The 25242-nt window shown below is 34.6% G+C and overlaps 1 protein-coding gene across 1 annotated transcript in view; it reads right to left on the reverse strand.

Moving 5' to 3' along the window:
* Positions 1 to 7311: 7311 nt before the first annotated feature.
* FSTL5 (follistatin like 5) overlaps positions 7312 to 25242 on the reverse strand; it is a 273043-nt gene continuing 255112 nt past the window's right edge. The window contains exon 16 of the mRNA XM_053941595.1: positions 7312 to 9741. Coding sequence (XP_053797570.1) covers positions 9039 to 9741 — 703 coding nt within the window. The 3' untranslated portion in view covers positions 7312 to 9038. The remainder of the gene's footprint in view (positions 9742 to 25242) is intronic.

Consider the following 25242-nt stretch of genomic DNA (forward strand, 5'->3'; position numbering starts at 1 on the left):
GAGCTCATACAACTTTGAACTAAATGACTTTAAACTTTCAGGAACAAGGCAGAGTGAATTATTTCTGCCCAGACAAAAAGTATTACTTGATATTTAAAACTGACTAAAACAAATATTCTGGATGGAATCACTGCTAATGAGAAGACAGAGGATAAACTATATGCACAAAGTAAAATGTTGGGATAAGTAACACTGAGAAGGGAAACCTCTAATAAGTAATTTAACATATGGTTTAAAATGATAAAGCAAAATTAAATGCACTTACTTAACAGCACTTCATGGAAATTATCTAGTCATCTATGATATCCTTAACACGGTGTATTTGAAAAAAACAGAAGAATTGCAGTATTTAAAATCATAATAATACCTGATACCATTTTGAATTAGAAGGCAAAGTGTCCATAAAAAAGCATATTTTCTTCTTTTGACTTCCTTCTATACTATGGGTACTCTTATTTAATGGTGTGAGTGTAGCTGATATTTTAAGATATTTCACTATTTTCTGAGTTTAGATCCTTTGTTAAGATTTTTTTTTGTGATCACTAATCACAACATTAATATCATTCTCCCTATTCACTGTCTGGTACTAGAGTATCTTGATGTAAATATACTTTGTTACTCAGTGGATAGTGAAAGGGAAAGCCATGTTACAGGTAAAGTGTAATTGGACTCTGTGAAATCCTGACTTTAGTTACTAAAAAATCTCTGATGATTTTTTTTTTTTTTTTAATTTAAAGGAAATACTTCATACTTATTCTGGTCAGTATGAAAAGAACTATTACAAAATTATGCTTGTTCTACAAGCTAAGTGGTTCTAAGGTACATATAATGGTTCATACACTTATACAAATGTGAGGGTCACAATTTAAAACAAAGATTGCCTTGAACAACAAGAGAAGACATGAGGCAATACAACACTATCTGAAGAGTTCTTGAATTTCAACCATGCAGTTCACTTGTATAAACTAATACTTAAAAAAATACTTAAGTATTACTGAAGCTTAGAATAAGAAGAGGAAAAGAGCTTTCTATTTTCCTGCTTTCTATTATATGCCTATGTGTCAGGAAAAAAGAGGTTTTCGAAGAATGGAAGTGTGATTTGGAATTATATTGATATGGAAAGATTAGAGTAGGAATATAATGTCCTCAATTCCCCAAAAGTTTGTCATTCAAATTGAAGTACATTTGGAGAAGCAATGAAGAAATTTAATTATCTAGATTCATATTACTAAATTATCATCTCTCTGTAGGGTGTGTAAATCATGATTAATCTCAGTGAATAAAAATCTACAGTCTGTAATTGAATCTCTAAATAAAATAAGGTCTAGTAGATCTTAAAAATATTTTTTCTAATAAAAAAGAAAAAAAAAATTAAAAAGCAATAGCAGAATTATTAACAAAAGCCTTAAAGAAAAATCACATTTGTTGAATTGAGACTACTTAGTCCTTGATACATTAAAAATGTTTAGGAAACCAGAAGAATACTGTGGAACACCAGGTAGTGTATTAGACAGTCTCATGTATGTGTGATGGTCAAATAAGCCCTTCATTTTTTAAGATAAAGCTCCTCAGGTATTTAGGTCTTCTTGAAGAAAGGCTTCATTTAGGCACAAATATTTCTGTTTTTTTCTCCATCATGGCAAGTAGTTCATGCCCTCCTAGGAGGCCTCTACCCTTAGAACATCATAGCTTTACTATATCTCATGCACACTTCTTTACATAAGTAAACAAAATGAGGGCAAGCATGAAAAATGGGAGCACACAATAATTTCTGCTATCAGCACAAGGGAAGATGGCACAAGTAGCAAGATTTCTGTTACAGAAGATTTCTGTTACAGAACAACAGGTTATGGATACCAGAACTTGTATTAAAAGTGATGATGAAAAATAAAATAATAATGAAAAATTCAAGCAACATTTTAACTCCACTGACCTCAACCCAAAACAGCAGTGCTGTGACATTGACTGGAATCCTTCTAGACCCTGTGTTGTGTGTAAAATTTCGTTTGAAATCTGGAACCGAGGCTTGTCTTCATCACATTCTGAGCCCCAAACCACCGAAGATTCCTGTACTAAACTGAAGATAATGTTTCACCTCCTGGTCCCAGCCACAAAGTGCACTGACCAACTTCCACTACTCTACCTCCCTGTGCATGTCATCACAACTGGCATGTGAAATAGCAGGAGGTAAACATAAGATGAAAGTACTATAGAGCTTCTGGCTTTTGTGCCCCACACAGATCTTGAATAATGTGGTGATATCTCTCCTTCATGGATCTCCTCCTTAGTACACACAAAGTGCTGCTGCTACAATGACACCCATTATCCTACAGAGTAATAAAGAGATGCAGAAAAATTAGGCAAAAACGTCTCTTTAGTGAAGTAAATGAAAGGTGTTCTATTTGGGCTTTAAAAACAGTCAGGAGGAGGAAAATATCTCTTTTATCACAAGACTGAGATCATCCAAGGTAATTAGAGTTTAGCAAAACAGGTAAAATAAAGGCCATATTTTGTGGAAATGTAATATGATTTAAGATGAAAATTATTAATCATTTTAGCTGAAATTACTTTGAGCATCAAATACAACTCCAAAGGTCATGCTGATCTTGTAGGAAAGAGGCTCACTCCCACAGCTAAACGTTGCATTTAAGCTTGCAAGGTAAAATAGGACAACATATCAATGCCAATAGAACCATGAAAATGATTGTCTCTGTACTTGGCACTGGTGAGGCCTCACCTTGAATACTATTTCCAGTTCTTGGCCCCTCACTTCAAGAAAGACTTTGAGGTGCTGGAACATGTCAAGCACTGGAGCTAATGGAAGGTCTAGAGACTAAGTCCTATAAGTAGCAGTTGAGGGAGCTGGGGTTGTTAAATCTGGAAAAAAGGAGGCTCGGGGTAACCTTATCACTCTCTACAACTGCCTGAAAGGAGGGTGTAGCCAGGTGGGGGTCAGCCTCTTTTCCCGGACAACGAGTGACAGGACAAGAGGAAACAGCCTCAAACTGCACCAGGGGGGTTCAGGTTCAACATTAGGATTTCTTTACTGAAAGTAATTAAACATTGGCATGGGCTGCTCAGGAAGTGAGCAGTGTTCAAGAAACAACTGAACATGGCACTCAGTGCTATGGTCTTGTTGACATGGTGGTGTTCAGTCAAAATTCGGACTCGATCTTGAAGGTCTTTTCCAACCTTACTGATTCTATGGTTCTAAGATAGCAATGCCTCCCCAGATGTCCACTTAACTGGAAATTCAAAGGACCTAGGAGGCACTGAATGGTGGAGGAGAGGACATGGAGGTCCAGCCTGAACAGCATTAAATTATGTTGTTTTGCTCTCAAAGTACAGGGAGAAGGTTTATTTGGAAAGAGCATCCAAGTACACTTTACAAGTCTATCTCACTTAATCTTTACAGCCAACATAGAGAAAATTAATATTTATTTACAATTTTAATTAGGACACTTAAAAACTAATTTGCTATAACTTGGAGACTTAGTTCTTTTTCCCTTCTCATTTATGCAATAATTTTTCCTTATGCTGTTGCTTCTACTTCTTCACAGTATTGGCTGCAGGATTAGCAATAATGTAGCACAGGTCTACTGAGATGGGGGTCAGAGGAGGGAAGGTAATCTTCTTATGGAAGACTCCAGGAAGTTACTGGGGTATGGCGAATTGTAGTTTGCTTTTTTCTTGAATCTTATACAAGAAGAGTACTGAAAAATATTACGAGGCAAATACGTTTTTTTATGCCATAAGTTTAATGACAATTAAAAAGAAAACATATACCTAAGTTTTCATTACTAGAGAAAAATATAAAAAGAAGCATGGCAAAATGAGAGAACTATTATCCATCCATGTGTAAAGGACACATACCTTGAGAAGATTAAAAATAAGAACATTAACATCATGACTAATAACAGGAAGCTATTTTTTTAATCTATCAGACTGAAATAAGAACAAGTTTAATATTCATAAGCTAGAAGAAGCAATCTTTCATGCATTAGTTCTAAATAGAAAAAAAGCAATTTCAGTATCTTTCAGTCTTTTATCAGTAACTGAATTTGTCATACTTTGTGAAAGATAGCTCACTGAAGACAGCTTTAAATCATTTTTAAAGTAGTGGCACACCAACAGGGCATTTAACCCATTAAGAGGTGACAGACAGGATAGATTCAAGTGAAACATGTATTTTTAACTCCTGTTTCTGAATTTTTATCGGTAGTGTCAATAGATTTTTGACACATAGTCTTGTTAGTACTTTCTCTGAAAATTTCTTATTATTTAAACAAAGAAAACACCTCTGTCCCCCTTCCCTCCAAAAAAACCCCATCAACAGCCCTTCAAATCCAAACAAAAACACCTCAACATAAAACCCCTTGAACAATCTGGAAGCTGAGTTACCTGTGCTAAGGAATGTAAACATATCTTAGATCATTATCTCTTAACTCTCAGGTACAGACCTGTCAGAATTATTTCCTTCCTCAATATAACAAGGAAATAGTTCACCTCACTTTCTTTGTTGACATTACTGTCTTCTGCGTAATGTGATACTCACTGACTATAAAATGAAATGCTCCTAACATTAGCATAAGTAGTATTTCACCCATTTCTTCCAAATTTAATTATTATTGCAATACCATCAAGTACTGCAAGTGCTGATTTTTTTTTTCTCAAATTCAAGTATTACATAAAATGGACTGATAGCATGTGGAGGTAGGAGTTCAACACCCTCTGACTAGGTTCTGTTAGAGGTTCCACATTAGGAGGATTTAAAGTTTAATACCAAATTTACCTGATATAATTGTTGCTTCATGGCATTTTGATTTCGTAGAGTATTACAGCAGCACACTGAAATCATACCAGAAGCACGATGTAGCTATTGCAATATGCAATTGAATCACCATGGTGATTCAATGGTTCCCATTACCAGTCCCTGTATTCTCATCATCATGGTGCTGGGTGTGTCAAGTCACCAGAAAGGAGTACAAGGGATGAACCAGGTCAAGCCCATTACTCTCTTCAAACTTCATTTTAGTAGCCAGCCAGTTTTCAAACTCAACCTTAGGTTGAGCCACACATACACTTTCTGCCCCCATGCTGCTCTGGCTAGCTCAGAACAGTAGTCTCCACTAATTATCTCAGCGAAAGCTGTTTATACAACCTGATGGCTCACTGGTACAGTTGTGTATCTAAGCCAAAGTTTACTTTTCAGTCCCCCTAAAACATGCAGCTTTCTTTACAATAATTGGTCATTTTTGACATTCTTCCCCGAGCTCATTATTTTCCAAGTCTTCCTCAATTGTGGTGAGACTGGTCACAGTGAACCAGTATCAGTGTGGTGCAAGTGCAAAGGTTCTCAACTGCTGGGCTCCATCTCACATCTCTCTAATTAGTGTATGTATGTACAGAATGACTTTTTCCTCTCTCTCACCTCATATGCTCTTTCTTGTTGCTTTCTGAACTTGACTGAAATTAAGATTTTTAGATACTATGTTCTTACTAAGTTTTTTCTCATTTAACAGCAGTATTCACAAAAAAATTAAGTCATACTTATGGATCATTACAGCTAAATAATGCTTAAATATGTCTTTTTAAAAATTCTTGTGTTCTGCATCTTAGTTGCTAACCTCAAAACAAAGTTTTCAGCAGCATTCTTTAGGAACTGCTTAAGATGAAGACGAAAATGCAAAGGACAAACTGATGAGAGGTGAACGGGACTTGGTCTGTGTTGCAGTGTTTCTTTTGAAGACATGACCATAGTTATGACATGAGCTCTCCTATCTAAAATTGATTAGTAAGTTAACAGATCATTTTATTCCACTACTGAACCATAGTATAAATGCTTAGAAAAGATTTACTAGAAAATCTGTGACTAAGGATACACTTAAGTGGTTACGTTCACATTTGGACACATACTCAGATCGCATCTACAATGGTTTTCTCAAGTCCTCCTTCCCTCTGCCATAGCTATTCTTCAGATACATCAAAAGGAGCACTTACCTCTGCATATTTCATCCTGTGCAAGTTTCTACAATCAGCTTAGGATTTCCTGGAATCCAAGAAGTGTGTTCCAGATTTAAAATGAGAATATTCTTGATTTAAAGTGAGATGTTCCGAGCTAAGGATTTCAAGTGACAAAAGATACTGTTTTTTGAGTTTTGCTTAGGCCATACTTTAGCTCAACCATAACACTTGCAGGTTTTACATTAAAGTCAATCAGAAACTTAAACAACTAAAACAAATTAAGTCTCCATCCCCAAGTTGTAATTATAGAATCACAAGGCAACTGAGGTTTGAAGGGCACTTGACAGGTCTCTAGTCCAACACTGCTAGTCACAGCCAGTTCCACTAAAGGTCAGATGGGCATAATCCAGACAGGTGTTAATACACTCCTAGGATGGAGGCTGCATAGTCTCTCTAAGCAACCTGCTCCCATGCTTGACTGTCATCACAGCTTTTCTGTATATCCAGCCTGAAACTCTTGATTTAATTTATGCTGCTGTCTGGTCCTCCTGCTGTGTACAGCTGTGAAGAATCTAACCCTATCTCTTTTATAACCTCTCATGGGTACTGGCAGGCTGCTATTACGCCTCCCTGGAGATGTTGTCTCTCTGGGTTGAAAAAACCCCCTTACATCAGCTTTCCTCATAAAGCTGCTAGCAAAAAATGGAAACAGGTTCCAGCTCTTCCTCTCATTCAGACTAAAGCTTTCAGTCAGGCCATCTGTATTTGAGAAAGCTGAATTTCAACTATAAGAGTTATGAAAGCAACCACGGTGATCCAGTATTTGTTTAACTTCACTGAAAAAACAACGGTGAGAAGTTGTGGCCATTGTTTACACACACAGTCTGGACAATATTGTCAAAAAGAAGTAGAATTATTGAAGGCAAATAATAATAATCATGTCACTCAACCTGCTGGTCATGTCTCTCTTGATGCAGACCAGGATGCAGTTGGATTTCTGGGTTGCAAGTACACACTGCTGAGTCATATTGAGCTTTTCATCCAAAAACACTCCCAAGTCTTTCTCCCCAAGGCTTGCCTCAACCCATTACTCACTCAGCCTGTATTTGTGCTTCAGATGTGCTAATAATGAGCTTGTGGTATGAGCTTTCCTTTGTAGCAGCCAAAGGAAACTTCTCCAGTTACTTAAGCTTTTCTAAAAACTTTTCTTTCCACACGTCATATTATTTTGCATATATATAAATACATCTATTTTCATACATCTATTTAAAATAATAGGTGCTTTCGAATAGTCAGTTTACTTGCCAGCTCAGTGGCTGATTGGATGATTCACCAAAGTCAGGACTGTTTAAAATTTATGGGGTTTATTCTCCTTTTGTCAAGCATTTTCTACATACAGAACATTCACATGGTATAAATTACAGAACAAAAACTGCATGAGACAGACTACTGCAACTGAGTAACAGACAGTTTACATGATTATTGTTTGTTCACAATGGAAAGGAGTTCTTAAAAAGGAAAATAGATTCAGTAGCTAGAAATGTAAGCAAATTTTTATCTCAGTTAAAGCTACTTACCAGGAGGTTCACTCAAGCTAATGAGAGATCTACTGTACCACACAGGGCAGAATGCTCAATGCACACAAGATTACAATGCTAGAAAATTCCAGATTTCAAAGCAATTTTACACAATCTAAATCGCAGTAAAACTTTGTTTAAAAAAAGATATTTTTTATGATTGCCTTCAGTAAATGGAGGTCAGTTTAAGAGCTTATAAGCATTCTTTAGCAAAAACATAATAAAAATAAAAATACTCTCAAACTTCTAAGTCATTGCTCTGAGTTGGGTGGATGTTCACTGCTGGCTTTCTATTGACTTGTTATTCTACTTCTGGGAATCTTATTTTTCCCATTTACATGTTTAACCGGTGTTATATTGGAATACTAAGTAAACAAACTATAAAAAATACAAAATTTTTGTTGTTTGTTTTTTGTTTTTGTCTTTTTTTTTGCACTAATCCAGTTGGATGCAAGAACTAGAAAATCTGTTGAGCTAACCAAATGGTTTAACAAATAGGAATCAATGGTACAATGAATAAGCAAAAATGTTATCTACCGGTTGTAGACTTCAGTTCTTTGCATTCTTATTTTCTTAAAATGCATTTTCTTTATGTTTAATTAACAGTTTCCTCAATGATATAAGTGAAGCTTTGTGATGCCAGGTTTTTAGAATGTGGTATATTCTGAAAAGATGTGCAATATTTATCTTCAGTAGACTTGAAACTTCTTGCTGATGACACTCTGTGATAGCTGAAAAACCTAGCATCTATTTTTTTTTCTAAAAAAAGGTAAAGCTTCTGCAAGCAGCTTTCTCAACTAAGACAGCATAAAAATAAACTCCAAAATGCAGTGATCAGAAAACACTGCAAATATAATTTTTCTTTTTTTTTTTTCCTGTCCATGTATGGTGCACAACTTGTCATCTGGAATTTGATAGCAGAACTTTCTTTCCAATGACAAGCAATCCTCTAGCCACAGTGGGAATAAATGTTATAATTTATATGTTTGTCTTTCTTGTGAGACTTTCGCTTCAAGGCACAAAAAGATTTAACAGTGGACTGGACAGGACATGACATTTCAGCTTAAGGAGTCAAAGGTTATTGTATAACAGCTCTTGTTTTGTGTCTGAAGCAAAAAAAACCCAAAATTTGAATAATATTTAAGTCTTCCATTTACAAATGCAAAGTATCATATTAAATTTCCTGAAGCTTTTTTTGTTGTTTTTTTTTAAATTATTTTTTTACACTAATTTATTATACTTATCATCAATTTCAATATTTAGTTATTTCAAACAACAAAATCTCAGCTGATAATTAATAAGGAGTACCATTATCAAATAGCCATCATTTTAGTCACTTTATGTGGAAGCTGATTCAATTTGTGTAATGTCAAAGAAATAACAGGTATAGAAGGGCCTAACAATTTAAAATTAAAATTGTGTAAATTTGAAGAATGGTGTAATTTAAGTGCAATGTACTGTAAAACTATTAATTCAGTAAATATCTAACACAGATTCTTATGCTTCTCCAACCCAAACTACTGTGTTGCCTCTCTCAACTTCGGTGATTTCACAATTTAACTTATTGAGCCGTCCATCCAGGATAAACAGAGATTCCTTGGAAGGGGTCATGAGATACTGACCAAAAAGGCCACTGTCTTTTATAAGACGGTTCTTACTGTTCCAAGGCCATTCGCCTGCCTTCATGGGTTCTTTCAGACTCTTCACCATCTTCACCTTGCCAGAAGAGAGCTCCATGAAGAGAACATCAGTTTGTGTGCTGGAGCTGCAGTAGACATTGTATTGATGAGCTTCAGTGAAGGATGGCTGAAAAGCTACATCAGATATGTGCAAATTAGTGTGAATGTCAAATGCATCCTGTATTTCTCCTTTCACCGTTATGGACTGGATCCTCAGGAGGCCTTTTGCATCATCAATGCTGAGAAGATAGTGTCCATCTGGAGAGACATGCGGTGTGCCCGTCACATCGCCGTTGTACCCAACGACGGAATCAGTAACGCTATCCACTATGAGCTGTGGCAGGACAGCCCCAGTGGTGTCAGGCTTACAGCAGATAAAAAGATATCCTCCAAGATGTGTATAAGCCAGTGACTCAGGAATGCAATTATAATCCTTTAAACTAACTGTCTTGATGTATGACATAGTTTCTAGATCAATTTTCTGGAGCATGGGATCGTCCTTATGAAGAATATATCCAAACCTGAAAGGAAAAGCACAAAACCAAAGTCAGAGCTACTGTGTGCATTATATATGAATGGGGAAAGACACTATGAGCAAAAGACACTATGTGCAGCAGTATGTTTCAATATATCTCAGCTTCAGATGTTTCAGATATTCAGCAGTTTATAATATTTTATTTTTAGTGTTGTAATTTAGAATGTATTAAAAAATGCCTATAAGCCATTTATTTGATTAATGGGAAAGTTATTTTTTCCTACTGACACGAGGGAAAAAGTAAACCATTACTTTCTATATCTCTTCACTTATAACTTTTACAAAAGCCAGGAAGGAGAAAAGGATTAAATATCAATAGATACCACATCTCACATATTTGAATTCAGTTCATAGAGCTCTTCAGCTTACTTGGGAACATCAGCTTAACTCAGCTCTCATTGTTATTCAGATCATTATCAGAATCTTCCTTATTTTAATTCAATAGAAATGAATATCATAAAAGGATTTAGGTTTATGCCTCCTAATGACCCAAACACCATATTTCTTACAATTTAAATGATCCTTTATACTCTTCCATACATCAAGAAACTTTCACTGAACATGAATAATATGGTTAAATTTTAAAACCCTAGAGCTGATTGATTGTAAACTTTTAATGTAAACTACATCACTACTCTTTAATGGTAATGTATATGTTCTGACTGCACAATCAATTGACTATATATATGCAAAAAAGATACTTCTAAATATTATGGAGTCATGTGAAAGTATATTAGCTTTACTTATCTAAGTATCTTTCACAGCACCTTTCCCAAACAGCTGTTTTCTTTTGCCATATTTCTTGTCACTTTCCTCTGAATCTTTGATCCTAAAAATGAGGCTGCATGATGATAAATATAATCTAAAAATACCTTTCACATCCTTTTGATATAAAGCCATATGACAGACAGAATCTTCCAACAACTGAGTTGACAATAACACAAAATTTTCACAATATACTTGTAACCCCAGTGTACTTACTAATCAGTGAACCACCAAAGTAACAGGCAAAAAAATTTTCAGGACATTGTTCAGGCAGTTCCTCAGTATAAGATAGTGTAAATTACATTTGCACTTTCTACTGAATTGATGTAAGAACACTTTTAGTTTTAGCCCCACCTTCAAAAATCCTTGCATACTGTTTCAGTATCATAAAAGCACTAAAGAATTATTTCAATTGTTATGGACCTTAGGATTTCATATGGTCCAAATGCTGCCCAAAGAAGGCTCAGTGTGAATCACATTGTCCACTATTACAATTTGATCTGATTATGAGATCAATTTTAACTTTAATTATTCAGCCTCTTATAAATACATTAATTCAATCAACTTGGTTAGGAAAGTGTGATTGAGCTTTTTTGGAAGTTATGTCTGGATAACTTAAGATAACGTTATTTTTCTATTCATGAGGTCTGCTATTCTGTCATAGAAAAAGATTAGGATCATCAGGCAGAGTTTGATTTTTAGGTTTTTTTTGCCACATAACATCTGTTTCTTAATCTTTTTGAGTAGCCATAAACTCATTGATTCCTGGTTCCATTATTAATAGTAAGTATTTTTCAGCTATAAGAAACAGACCTATGCTGTATTACGTACAAAATCGTCCTGTAATAGAAAAGGTTAAATAGGCAACAACAGTGACATTTCACATCTCCATGTTTAATAACTAGTGTTAGACACATGAGCAGTGGTTACAACAGGACGATAGAACTGGCTTATTGATTGCTTTTTTATATAACAATGTAAAGCAACAATCAGTGAACTATCCAGGAACAGGAGTATTCACAACAAGATAAAGGGAAAATTACCTAATTTTAAGGTCAATGTGATGACAGGTACTGAATAACTTAATTTTAAGCTATTATAGTATTATTTAATCTATTTTAATCAAAGTACACAGTGCAGAGAGTTTTTGCTTTAACTACTTTTGATCTCAATTTCAGTTGCAAACACACAGTAATTTTTTTGTGTTTGAGACTGGCAGGCTGACCTTGGGTTTGACAACATTACTTTTCTTTTTCAGTATACCAATATATAGTCAAAGGAAAAATCAGGAAATCTTTTTTAAAAGTGAAAGAAAAGGCTCTCACTGAGTTGTTTGTAGCTTACATAGGTACTAAGCCACAGACTTATATCCTAGTGAAATTTTCCAATATGCATAAACATACACCAAATCCTTACTGTGATTTTGAAAATACAGCAGTCATCATCTACATGATTAAATCTATAAATGTTTTTTAATATTTGTCCTGTTGTTTTCAGAAATGGCATAAAAAATAGTAATAAATTCTCTTTTGTAAAAAAAATCAGTCATTTAACATTTTAATATAATTGATACATTTTATTCTATATATGGGTCCATCATATTTCATGGTACCTTTTAATTCAGGAAAAAGACTTAAAATTTGACTGTATGTTTTAAGTTGCACTTTAGTTTCTATCCTGCACGAGAGAAAACACAAGTTATCTTTTAAAAAAAAGGTAATCCTTTTTTTAAAAACCCTAATGAATTCTTAACCATTTTCCACCACAAAGCAAATTTAAAAATCTAAATACATATATTTTAAACTGGTCAAAACCTAAACAAATTTAAAAATCTAAATAGATCTATTTTAAACTGGTCAAAATCGAAGCCATTTTTTTTCATTAATCATATATCAAGCAAGAAGAATAAATTTTTGTGCTGTTTGACAATTCATTTTTTTCTAAAGATTATTCCAGGTCATAAAAATGACCTTCTTCTAAAGTGAAATACAAATGCAAAACAAGATTAGCATCAATTATCTAAATCAGCAAATCTTACTTGCTGATTTAAATTGTGATTAATATGAAGTATTTAAATCAATTTGATTCAAAGAAATCTGCCTTGCTTATGATTATTTGATTAAGCAGTGTTAATGATCAATTTATGCAATATTTTTGAATCCAAATGTTATTGATTTCAAGAGGAATAAGTTACTATCTTTTCTTCTCAGATATTATTCCCAGAATTTATGTTTTTGAACCACAGGTACACTTAACCCATGTTTACTTTGGTTACATAAACTCTTTGATTACCAAATCTGAAGGTGCTGTCTAAGGTTAAAAAAAAAGGTCTTTTCTACCTTCCCTAGGGGTAACATCAACTGCATATGTGGAAAGTCTCATGTTTGACATCTAGCTTTCCCCACAGAGAACACTGCCATTGGGTTGTACTCCAGCTTGTCATTACCTGACGGTACCTTCTCTCACACAAATCCCCTAAACTTAATAGGTTTGCATAAGCATTCCCCAATGCATGTCATCAGGATAAATTTAGCTACTGTGGAATAATTAAGATCCTTAAATGTTTTTTTGTTGACTAACCTGGTTAGTGTGAATGAAATATCTTAGGAGCCACAGAAGAATGTTGATGTAAACCTTCCCACTGGCACAGACAGATTTAATAAATATTAAATACTAAATAGTTTGTCCACAGCAAGGGACTCCAGATCTCCAGAGTTAGTCAGCAAACACATTTTGCTGATAACAAAACAGCTGATAACATAAGGGTAATAGTTTCTTTTATAGCTTTATCTGTCTCTTTGTAATATTTAGTTCACAGTTCAAAAGCCACAAGTAAAAAGTTTACAGTGTCTTGGACAGACTGTTCCTGTGATGTAAACAGAGGTTTCAGCTTTGGTAACTGAGTTTAACTGAAAATTATAGCAACTGACTTCAACATTTTATCTACTTTATCTGATGTTGTATTTTTTATTGCACTTGAGAGATTTATTGTCCCTTGCTTTGGAGCTATTAAGGAACTTGATTTTATGTGCTACAGCAGCTAACCATATGTATTCTGATAATCAGTTATACCTGAATGCCTGTTTACAATGTATCTTACTTATAAAGTGTGCAAAGAGCAGTTTAATGCATTTTTTTCAGTGATTATTTATTTTCAACTCACAATTATTTACAGCTATCCGTACTATTCACTGCATTCTATTTACTTCTAAATTGGAAAACTGGTTTGGGAGATATGCTCTCATTCCTTCCTTAAAGAACTGACTTCTCCAGCCCTGATAAAATATAACTCCATTTTCTTGTAACATTAACATGCAAAAGACTTTTTGCTTTATAATCAAACTTTAAAAAGTCACTGCTTTGGACATAGATGTAAAGTTAGCCCGGTGTAGTGTCTCTGGAGCTGAACACACTGAGGGATTAGTTATGTGACCAGAATAATGTATAGAACATATGTAGCAGTTTTTAGTTACTGATTTCAAAGCACTGTACAGATATTACAGAGGGTAAAGAAAGCTGAATTACTGGCCTAAGGCTATATAATAATCCACTGGCATAGTCCAGGTGAAAATACAAGTTATCTAAGGCCCAGCATGGTTTTTAACCTATCGTGGTACAGGTTACTATTGCAACTGAGGCACTAAAGAGACAGATGTGAGAAAGTAGATATAAAACTTTATAATTTTGAAGAAGAGTATACAAAATCACTCAATCAAAATAATGTTCTTGATTGCTAAAAATACAGAACTTTGGATCTGTCTGGGAGAGAAGTTGGTAAAATTTCATGAAAGATCTACTGTTCCCAAAACCAGGAGTATAGCTGCCAAAAGCAGTTTATTAGAACTAATAGGATTTTATCAGTACTACTGTTTAAACAATTCTTTCTTGGCTGCCATACTGCCTGCAGCATTTCAGTGCTCCAGTTAAAATTCAGTAAAGCTGGACAGGGATGTAAATACCCTAACAGCCCAACAACATAGATAAAAAGAAGGGGGGGGGAATAATTTAAAGCAGCCAGTCTTCTTGGGTGCAAAAGGATTTGGCAAGCTGTGTGTCTTATACGTTGTCTGCCTGTCTCAGTGAGAGCTTTGTGGCTGGAGTTTTGAGAAGCTGAACAAATCAAGAGAGGTCTGTTCTTGCGCCTGTGAGTTTTGTGAGGCTGAGTCTTAGTCTCTGAAAATTGCTAGGCAGAGGCGTAAAGATGGAAAAAGTAATGAAGTTCTAGAGGGAAGGTACAGAAGGGAAAAGGGGAAGTGAAGAAAACTGATAAGAAAAGCTAAGAATTTCATGTCTAGTATATTTTAAAATATACAAACCCAACAGAATAAAACAAAGAATGAGAAAAAATATACTTTTGTTACCTAAGATGAGAAAGTACTTTCCAAGCCACTGGCAACTGAGGAAGGCAATAAACTGGTTTTTTATAGGGACATATCTCTCTCTGGTTAGATAACTTGTTCCTAATAATTCTGAAAGAGTTGACTAGCTCTTAGCATTTTAATAAATCTCAGAATAACAGGAAAATTTGGAAAGTCTGAAAAAAAAGATTGCTAAAATATTCGTAAGACAAACTCAGGTATCCCAGCTAAGCTGAACAGCTTGATGCATATCCAAGGGAAATAATAAAATAGATTATATGAGAATGAATTGCAGAAAATCGTGAATATAACACAGTCAACATGGGTTTATGAAAAATTTAGCTTTGTCAGACAAACCTAATTTAATTTTTTTATTAGAAAACTTTCTGAAGGTAACTGAATATCAGGAGGGCATAGCTTTCCTGGAATAAAAACTCATACCTGAAAGAAAAATATTGTATCTGTAATAAAAGGTAGTAGTCAATGCAGAATCATCATTTTACAGGAAACTTCTTGGTACAAAAGCTGATACTTCACAAAATTTTCACAGATGGTTTGGATGTAAATGTCTATGAATGTCCATGGCAATAAGGCTGTAGATAATGGCAGCAAAATCATTATAGTCAGTTGCTGATTCAAGCAAAATATGTTCAAAGGTGGCCAAGTGTAAAGTTGAGCAGCTTCACGTGTGAATGAGGAATGTATGACATAAACATAAAACAGGATCCTAAAAAGTAGCGGCTATAAAAGGTTTTAATGATCATAACAGACATACAACTCAATACAAAATCTGAGTCTAATGAGTAAAAATAAAACCAAGACCCAAAAGCCTCTGTAAAGTCCTTAAGGGTATATCAAAAGAGAGGTGAGTAAGAATAATACAACACACTCACTTCAACACACCTGTATTCTACACTGGGAAGACTAAACTAAGAATGCTTTATTGTTTTTTTTTTTCCTCATTTCTGCCCTTCTAAAAAGGAATTTAAAAAAATTAGGGGCAAGGAAAACCTGAAAATTATTTAGGAATGGAGACAATTGTTTTATGCAAGAGTCTGAGTCCAATATAAAAATGGTTGCATACTGAAACCAGACAAGTTTAAACTAGGAATAGGTAATTTTTCCTAGCAATAGGGACATATACCATTGCAACCAACTGCCATAGACATGAGGAATTTTCTGTGGTGGGACTCTCCAGGTAAAGATTATACTACTATCCACTTAGATAAGTAGATGTAGCTTCAAAAATATCAGATTCGTTATCTGAATCACTGAATGACTATTTGAAATTATTAAAACCCAAAGTACATGCAGAAATCAGAGAAAACATTCTCATGGCCTCTTCTAGCTGATGGATATATGAAACACCATTTTTTTTGGCTTTGTTCATATAATCAAAATTGCATAGGTACAGTAGATTTTAATCTTATACTACTCATTCATTTGATGGTGAGATATTAACCATCATAAAATCATAGAATCATCAAGGTTGGAAAAAACCTTTAAGATCATACAGTCCAACCACTCCCCCAGCACTACCACTGTAACCCCTAACCACTAAACCACATCACTATATCATCCAGATACGCCTTGAACACCTCCAGGGGTGGTTACCCCACCACCTTCCAGGGCAGCCTATTCCAATGCCTGAAAAGAAGCAACCAAGGGTTTCAAATCTCATGAAATGACTGTGATTTGACACAACCCCTTAGCTCCCAGACACACACACACACACAAGTAGCATGCAGAGGAATTTGCTCTTCTGCAGACCTATGGTTGTGATGCCACTTTTCCATCCACTGTATAGAAAGCAGCTGTTTTTTAAAACTTGTCTTACACTGTTTCTGATCTTAAGTAATTTTGAATTTCACACACAAGTTACTAATAATTTTACAATTACTGATATTTCATAGACACATATATTTTGAAAATGAGCATCGTCCTTGACAACACATTGATCTCCAAATACAAAAGGCTTATGAATTGCTTGTAATATTTCATATTCAAATATGTAATATTTCTATACAACTATAAAAGCTATATAATGGCGTGAAAGATGTTCTAAGCCTGCATGATCATTCTATTGAGGTTTATTGATCTAACTGTACAAGATCATGGTGGATAGGCTGGGGGCATGGTATTAGACCATGGAGACCTGCTTCAGAAGAGTTTACACACAGCAATGATCAATTGCAAACAAATTTCAGTCAACTCTCCATAATCTAATTGCTGCCTTCTAACTAACAGATGAATCTGTCTTCACTTCTCTGCAGCATTATGAACCATCTCAGCATATCAGTGTCAGACTATTAACTCTGCTTCCATTCCTAGATTGGGTCTTATCTTTCTGATAAGGAGACAAGAACAACTATTAAAAAAAATATTACTTACCAAATTTGTGAGAAAAAAGTATTGCAAGTCACTAAGCTGATAGTTTTGGATTGCACAGGCAAGTAGATTGGGGGATGCAAAAAAGCTGTATGTAATAAAATAGGGTAAGGAAATGTTGTCCTCCAGTGGTGTCTACAGAACCAGCAAAATAGGGACATTTCACAAAATTTATATTAGTGAAACTTTTGTATGAGGTCTCCGCAAACCAAATGTTTAAGTGCATGTGCTGAGCTTTGACTATCCCAAGATTTCTCTTTCCGTTCTGAGTAAAGTAAAGCTATTAAATCTGAGTAAAGAAGTCTCCATTACTACTCCATGTTCTATAGAGATGGAACCCAACCCCCAAAGTAGCCATAACATTGTAACTTTCCAAAGCACTTGGCTAGCTAAAAGGGTTAAAAAAATACAGCCATTTATAATTATGTCATTAAATTGAGCCTGTCATCTCTGCTCATTTAGCCAGGTTTTTATGATTAGGCTCTTGGAAAACAGCAAGTGATAGTTGAGAATACCTTCACTTTTCTGGAATGTTTTATATATGGTTGATGGAATATTCAATTCAAAATTTCCTGTCATATAGCTTAGTATGTAGAAGTCTCCCACTGCTCATTAATCTCTGATTAATATTTTTGACAATGTCAACTCTTATGTCTCTTCTATCCAGTGAAATAATGCACAATATCAGCACATAAAGGTGTTTCTCACAGTGCATACTGGAATCAAGTGTAACTTAAACCTGCCAGACATGAGAGCAAATCTTTAGATTTCCAATAATTTATTGTACAGTTAATACAAGTGGTAACTGTAGCCTGTAGGCATATCACTCCAATTGGAGTAAACACTAGAACTGTGAACTCTGTGACTGTTTCTTTCCTCCCTTACTTCATATGAATAAGCAACAAAGATTTTAATCCCAGATTTTCAAGATTTTTGATCATATGCTGTGACAAAAGTTTAAAAGAAATAGGGCTAATTATACTTAGCAACTCTATAGAAGTCTCTGTAAGAGTAGCATATCGGATTTGGCTGAGATGGAGTTAATTTTTATTATACCAACTTGCATGGTGCTGTGTTTTAAATTTGTGAATAAAAGTGTTGATAACTCACCAATGTTTTAGTTATTGTTGAGCACTGCTGGCACATCATCAAGGTGTTCTTTCTTTCTTACTCTGCCTTTCCCATGAGTAGTCTGCAGGCTTGGATAAGGTTGGGAGGTGACACAGCAGGCTATGCCAGGGATATTCCATGACACATAACGTTATGTTCAACAATTAAACTTCTTCCAAAGTAGCTGTTGCTCCTGCTAAGTGGGAGCTCAGCCACTGGCTGGGGACAGTTCTCCACAGGGAGTCAATAGATTTTCATAATGAGCTTTAAAGAACCCAGACAAAGGGAGGTAGCTCAAATTTCCTTGTCCAAACCAACTTCAAAGAGATGGGAAGACTATCCTAACACGTGGCAATTGCAAAATGCAATTAAAAAACATGCAGATCATATGGAAGATTGCTATATTTCTTAAAAATCTAAAACCATGCCCAAATATCTAAAGTTACATAATTACAGTGACAAAGTCAATAACACTATAGAGTATCAGTTCCTATTTTGTCTCACAAAATAAATTCAAGACCATATTTTTAAAGTATTTTTAAAGCATTTTAAAGTATTTAAAATATGGGACTTCGCTCCACATTTTATGAAGCTATAAGCCTGTTTGTAACACATACAGCAAAAAGAACAGCAAACCCAAGAACTCCATCATTCTTTTCCCAAAGTAATTATCATAATTACCATTATCTTATTTCCTGAAAAAGAACCTGAAGACTCTCATTGCCAAGCTGCCAAAGTAATCCCTATAGCAAATCTGATTATTGCTCTACCAAAATTAGTCCTCTCTCATGCTCTCATCAGATAATCATATGTCTCAGAGTGAGGGAAATCTTTTATCAAATCTTTCTTTGGAATAACATGCTCACAGGAACTTGCCCATCACTGAGAAGTAACTTATGACATGAGGCACCAACATTAAATTTATATTTAAAAATGTATCAATTTTGGAAACCCTACTAGGTATTATTATTACACTTAAATATTGTCAGTTTTTACAAGTATTTTAACATTCTCTCTCTTTTCATACCTAATTTTCAGTTTTTTACCTGCAAAATTCCCACCACCTTAAGTTCCATCATTTATAACAGGTATAAAAGGTAAAAAACCAAATTTTCCTTACATGCTATACAACTTTCACTTATGAGAAAATGTGAAAGTGCAGATTATCATATCACAGGACTTATATAGTTGGCTTCCTTTCATTGCCCAAAATATTCAATCACTCTCCTTTAAGGTGTGGGGCTTTCAAATCAGAAAAAAACCCCAAACCTTTGTTAATGTAGAAAAACGGTTTATTATGGTTTAAAACAAGAAATGTTGGTTTTACATAAAATTTATCTCGATTTTTTTTATCAAATCTGTTCAGTCTAAGTAGCATTGACTCTGGCAGAGCTCAAGAAGAGTATTTTGCTTTTGAGGAATGAACAAAACATCTTTTTCCTCTCAAATATCTCACTGTTCTTATGTATCTGTTACATCATTGCTCTTTATAGCTATACCAAAAATGTTTTGAATGTCATTAAACAATTTAAAAGGTGAACAGCTTCCTGCTCTGGATTTTGTGGGTTTGTTCCATAACAAGAAAGTAGATCTCAATAAATTAATTAGAAAATGTATTGTAGAAGTATCATTGGTAGAACGTACTATGTATTGGTAGTTGTAAACAAACCTGCAAAACAGAAAGCTGGCTGAAATCTTTAGTGACTCACCCAGTTCTGTGGGAGGTTTCCTGGTTACAGGATGTCACATTTATGTGCATAACTCTCCATCTTCATCACTGTAGTACCTAAGTAAATTTTTTTCCTATTTTCTATTATTGAGAAAAGGCTTAACAAGAAACTTATTCCAGAAGATCAGTACTTGTTGCCTGAACTTCAGCACTGCTACATTTTAATATCTCTTTGCATATCTGAAAAGGTTTGACTTTGTTTACAAACCAAAATGCGTAGCTATTGCACAAGGAGCTTGTTTACTGTCAAGCCTTTTCTGAATTCAGTTGATACAGTCATAGAGCAAACAGTCATCCTGTGAGTTTGTGTATTTCACACTGGCAAGGATTCTGCTATGATTTTGTTATGACTGCTAATAGGTGTGTAGCAAAAGATCCTTAAGCATCCATGGATTTCCCTTTGGACCCTTCTGTCATCCAAACCCTACAGGACAGAGGGAGGGATAACAGGTGAAAAACCCCACACCAGTGCTGAAATTGCATGAAATACCACTCTCACATACCTGCAGTTTACTTACTGCCAGTCTGCAGAGTTTTAATGGAGGTATGCATTATTTGATATAAAAAGAGCATGTTACAAAATATAAACATGCATATGTGCATATGAGTGTACAGAACAGGTATAATATCAGCTTGCAGTTGAAGTATAGGGAGAAAATCACATTCTAGGACATCCCTCTTTTCACTGTTTTTTCTTCTAAGATAAGTGGGAAAGTAAAAAGAATTTTTGCCTCACATATTCTGGGCCTCCATCCTAAGGTTCCAAATACTTTCACTGCTACTTTCTGCACGATCCTGTATCTTCCAAATTTGCCTATAAAGACCCCACTGATGCTGTTTGACATCAGTGGCAGTATCCTTGAAAGTGACGACTTTTCCTTTTCCTCTCAAGGGATAAGCATGCTCTCTCTTAGATTTAAATATAAATACTTTCATTTTCAGCTGATGAACTGGAGAGTTGAATGTCTACATATCAGTACCATATATCATTTAGGACAGCAGTTCTAGATCTGAAGTCACACAGAGTTGAGTTCTGGGTGGTTTTGATAAGTAATGCACTTTGAAATTTAAAAAGAAAGTGCTGTTTAGATTAAGCACATATGTAAAATGACTGCTGTGCCACAATGACCAGTTTAATTTTAAATGATGTATTTTTTATAGTCTGTTCTTTTCATCAGTTTATTAAAAATTGATATATGAACCAGGAAAAAAAAAAACCAAAAATATTATGTCTTAACTGTATCTCTTCCAGAGTACATAAACATATCAATTTGTTTATATTTATACCCTTATTGCTTTGAAATAAACAAGAAAAAAACAATTTCTGCAGTTCTAATCAAGCACAGCTGCTTCCCACCTCTTCAATCATATCAGTCATCAATAAGGAGGGTCAAGAATTGCCATTACAAATGTACAGCATCACCACAACTCCTTAGTGTAAAAATAATTCCCTACAGGTAGCATTCCACTTCTGTGGACACCTACATTTCTATGCACAACTATATATGTCTAAATATGAGCTGAAAATCTAAGCTGCTATTTTTTGCCAGCGGAAATCTAGACCATACAGCCAACAGAGTCCAAAGAATTTTTAAAAATATCCAGTACCAGAGGCCTGTAGGGGGTGAGAAATACTGTTTATACACTCCACTGTGTGTATAGACTAAATCTCCAGTAACTATTGCAAAAGACAGAGAGCTTACACCCACAGATACACTGTATTTTCACATCTAAATCTAGGTGCCTACAATCTGAACCTCACACTCCCCATAAGCATCCGCTCAGCATGAAAACATAATATCCAAATATAGCCTCATAAAACTTTGCACATATTTGGGCAATTGAAGCTTAGATGACTGACATTACATCACAATGTGACTAAGAGCTAGAATTACATTGAAATGTGATTGTCTGTTTCTCCAAGCCATTATAACAAGTTCAGGTATCATACAGCAGTAGGGGCTATTAAAGCTGGCCTTTGCAGTCAGAAATTCAACTGATTCGAGGAATAGCTAGCACTGCTGAAAGTGCCTGCATAGACTGAAGAATGTTACATAAGTCTCCATGCAAAACAGCCCTAAAAACAGAGATGTCTCTCCTAGAATCTTCAGGAATCTCTGAAGATGATTTTCACCTTTCTCAAAGCATAGCTTTAACAGAAAACCATCACTTTTCTTTCCACAAAAAGTATAATTTGCCAGTCATAACAATCAACTTCAGTACTTTTTCAAAGATAGAGAGTCATCAAACATACAAAGAGAAACTCTTCAGTGTCTGCCTTTCATTTTTGTCTTAGGGTTTTGTGGAGGTCTGTGAACTGCGTGCAAATCTTATGTATGAATTTTCCAAGAGCGACTTTGTTTATCACAATATCTTAGTGAACTGTGTTTTCATGACATTACTGAACTACTTGGTATACTCTGACAGAACTAACATCACTGCAAAATATTGAGATGGAATCCACTTCAGACTATGAATTTACAAAAGATAACTAGTATTTTTCAAGAAAACGAAATATAATAGAATGTGGCTCGTAACCATGCTATATGTACTGATTTTAAAAGTTCAGGAAATTTCTTGGTTTATAAAGAATGATTTTAAATTGTTTCTGTGGACAGGAACTATGAAAGCAGTGCAAGGGAACAATACACAGACTATGCTACACAACTTTTCCTAGTCTAAACATGGGTAACACAGGAAGAAATTAAAGCCCACTGAGGCACAATTACTTGAATTAACTATAGCAGAGTTAGGTTCAAACAGTCTTACTAATATTTATTGTCTTTATAATACTGTGAAATGTATACTGGGTTACTGTGCAAAACACCCTAAAGCAAAGGTCACAAGAGAAAGACAAAGCATGAAGAAGAAACTCAATGCAGGACTTAAGTTCTGTACTATAAAAATGCCAAAGTCATGTGAATTCTGACACTGCTTCTTTAAATTTGCAAGGTGTCTTTTTTTTTTTTTTTTTCCCTCTTCCTTCAGGTAGAGCAACTTGCTTTGTGTCTTCTATGCACACACACCCAAGCAAGCTGCAAGTGTGGAGCTGCCAATAGTTGGCAAATTAACAACCTGAGCTCCTCTATGCTATTTTCTTCTTTTAGAACAAGCCATATATATTGCTTACCACTCCAACTGCAGCCAGTATAAAAGAGGAAATACCTAAGCACTATTTAAAAAGATGAAATAGAGAAAATGTTTGGGATTTTTTTTCCTGAAAATGAGAATAAATTTAATTTTTCATTTCTTTTAAACAATATATTAATATAAAATTTTGAGAAATGTATTCTTCAGGAAGATCAACAGAATAGAAGATGAGGAGGAGGAAAAGGATAATATAAAAACTGATGTCCTCTATCCTTTCTGGTTTTGGCCTACCCTAAGAGATTACCCTTATGAAGACTATAGACTTTTTTAAATCTGAAATCAATCACTTCAGGAAAATTATGTTCTCAAAATAGAAAGCAAATATAACAGAAGAGAATTAAATAAGCTACAATCAAAATTATCTGTACAAGAAGCAAAGAGCAGCATTTTTGTACAAAACAGAAATTTTCTAACCCAAATAATTTTGTTCAAGAAAAAAAAACCCCAAAATATTATTTACTTTATCCTGAGTGAATTAAAATTTTCTTTAAAGCCTCCCCATATTGTATGCTTAGGAGTGGGGGGAAAAATTAAAACCCACAGAATATAAAGCTGCGGGGCCACTCTTATGGAAAATGAGTAATTTTAGATTAAAACAAGATCATCACTATAATTTCTGTTACATGAAGACAGAATTTGATGGCAGGTCTAATTTTCTAAAAATATTGACTCTTTTATTATGCTTCTGCTTGGGAAGAAGTTCTGGGTTTTGAAAACTTCAGTTTCAAAACACGAACACGAATGTTCTTATATATTTGCACATTAAAAATCTCATCTGTACTTCTCCAACTAGAAGAAAAGAATATTTATCCAATAACAGGTAACCTTTGAAATTTACAGTGTATATAGGACAAAAGAGGAAAACTAATATATAGCCAGATAAAGCTTGCTTTAATTATTATTATTATTATTATTATGTGGATTAAGCAATACCTTTTCATGATAAAAATAGATGGCAGCAGAGATCTAATCCATCAGAAATCATAAGTTTGCTTAATAATACTGATAAAAATAAATACAGATCCTCATAAATTAATTCAGAAAAGAACTTAATATTCAATTGTACATAGTATGAAATGAACATTTTTAGATCTATGGGAGTAGACAGTTTTGGTAATGAAAAAATTCCTCATTAGATCCTCAAGTGTATTGAAATATAATAGAAAAGGACATTGCAAGGGCTAGGGGCAAAAGAAAAAAAACTGAAAGTGACCTGCTGTCCTATACAAAGGGGATAACAAGTGCTGAATATCACCTGAGAGATCTGAATGAAGAGAGATTTGTCCTGAAGATTTTATTCTTTTTTGATATTGCTTTTTATATACTTCATAGAAGTGAATATGGTGTCTCTACCTCCATTCTTAGTGAGGGAGCTCAGTGTAGAGAGGATTAAATTGGATGTCAGACTCCACAGTCAATGATGGTCAAATATACTAAAATGATATTTTTTTCTCTCTTTCTTTTACTCTCTCAGTACAGACTGACCATTATTTTGGAAAATAAGGATATCAAGGACTTCAAGATAGCCATGCAAGACAGAAGGGAAGAAATATTTCAGCAAGGGCTTGAAGGAATTCTGACAACTGTTATGTTCTTAGAATAAAGGGATATCAAATTAAGCTTTGTGCTCTGAGATTGAATAGAAAAAAATCCATTACTAGACAATATGTAACAGAGATAGAAGATAACATTATAAAACAGATAGTTTAATGCATTAGTAAGCTTTCAGCTTCTGAGTTTATCCTACACCATATTTAATAAGATAGGCTCTAGATTAATAATTGAACACCACAAATTTCATACTGCTGAGCTGAAGTAAATAACATTGTAAGTGTCATCAAGGCCTGGGATGCCTGCTACCCTCAACACCAACTCCCACAAAAATCCTCTCTCTTATTGGGATAGTTTTCACTTGGGTGGAAAAAACAAAAGTGATACAATCTTTTAAGCATTTATTTGGGGAAAGTCTATGTGAGTTGTTTTCTGC

The sequence above is a fragment of the Vidua chalybeata genome, chromosome 4 (genome assembly GCF_026979565.1).
Source record: "Vidua chalybeata isolate OUT-0048 chromosome 4, bVidCha1 merged haplotype, whole genome shotgun sequence".
Classification (NCBI taxonomy): domain Eukaryota; kingdom Metazoa; phylum Chordata; class Aves; order Passeriformes; family Viduidae; genus Vidua; species Vidua chalybeata.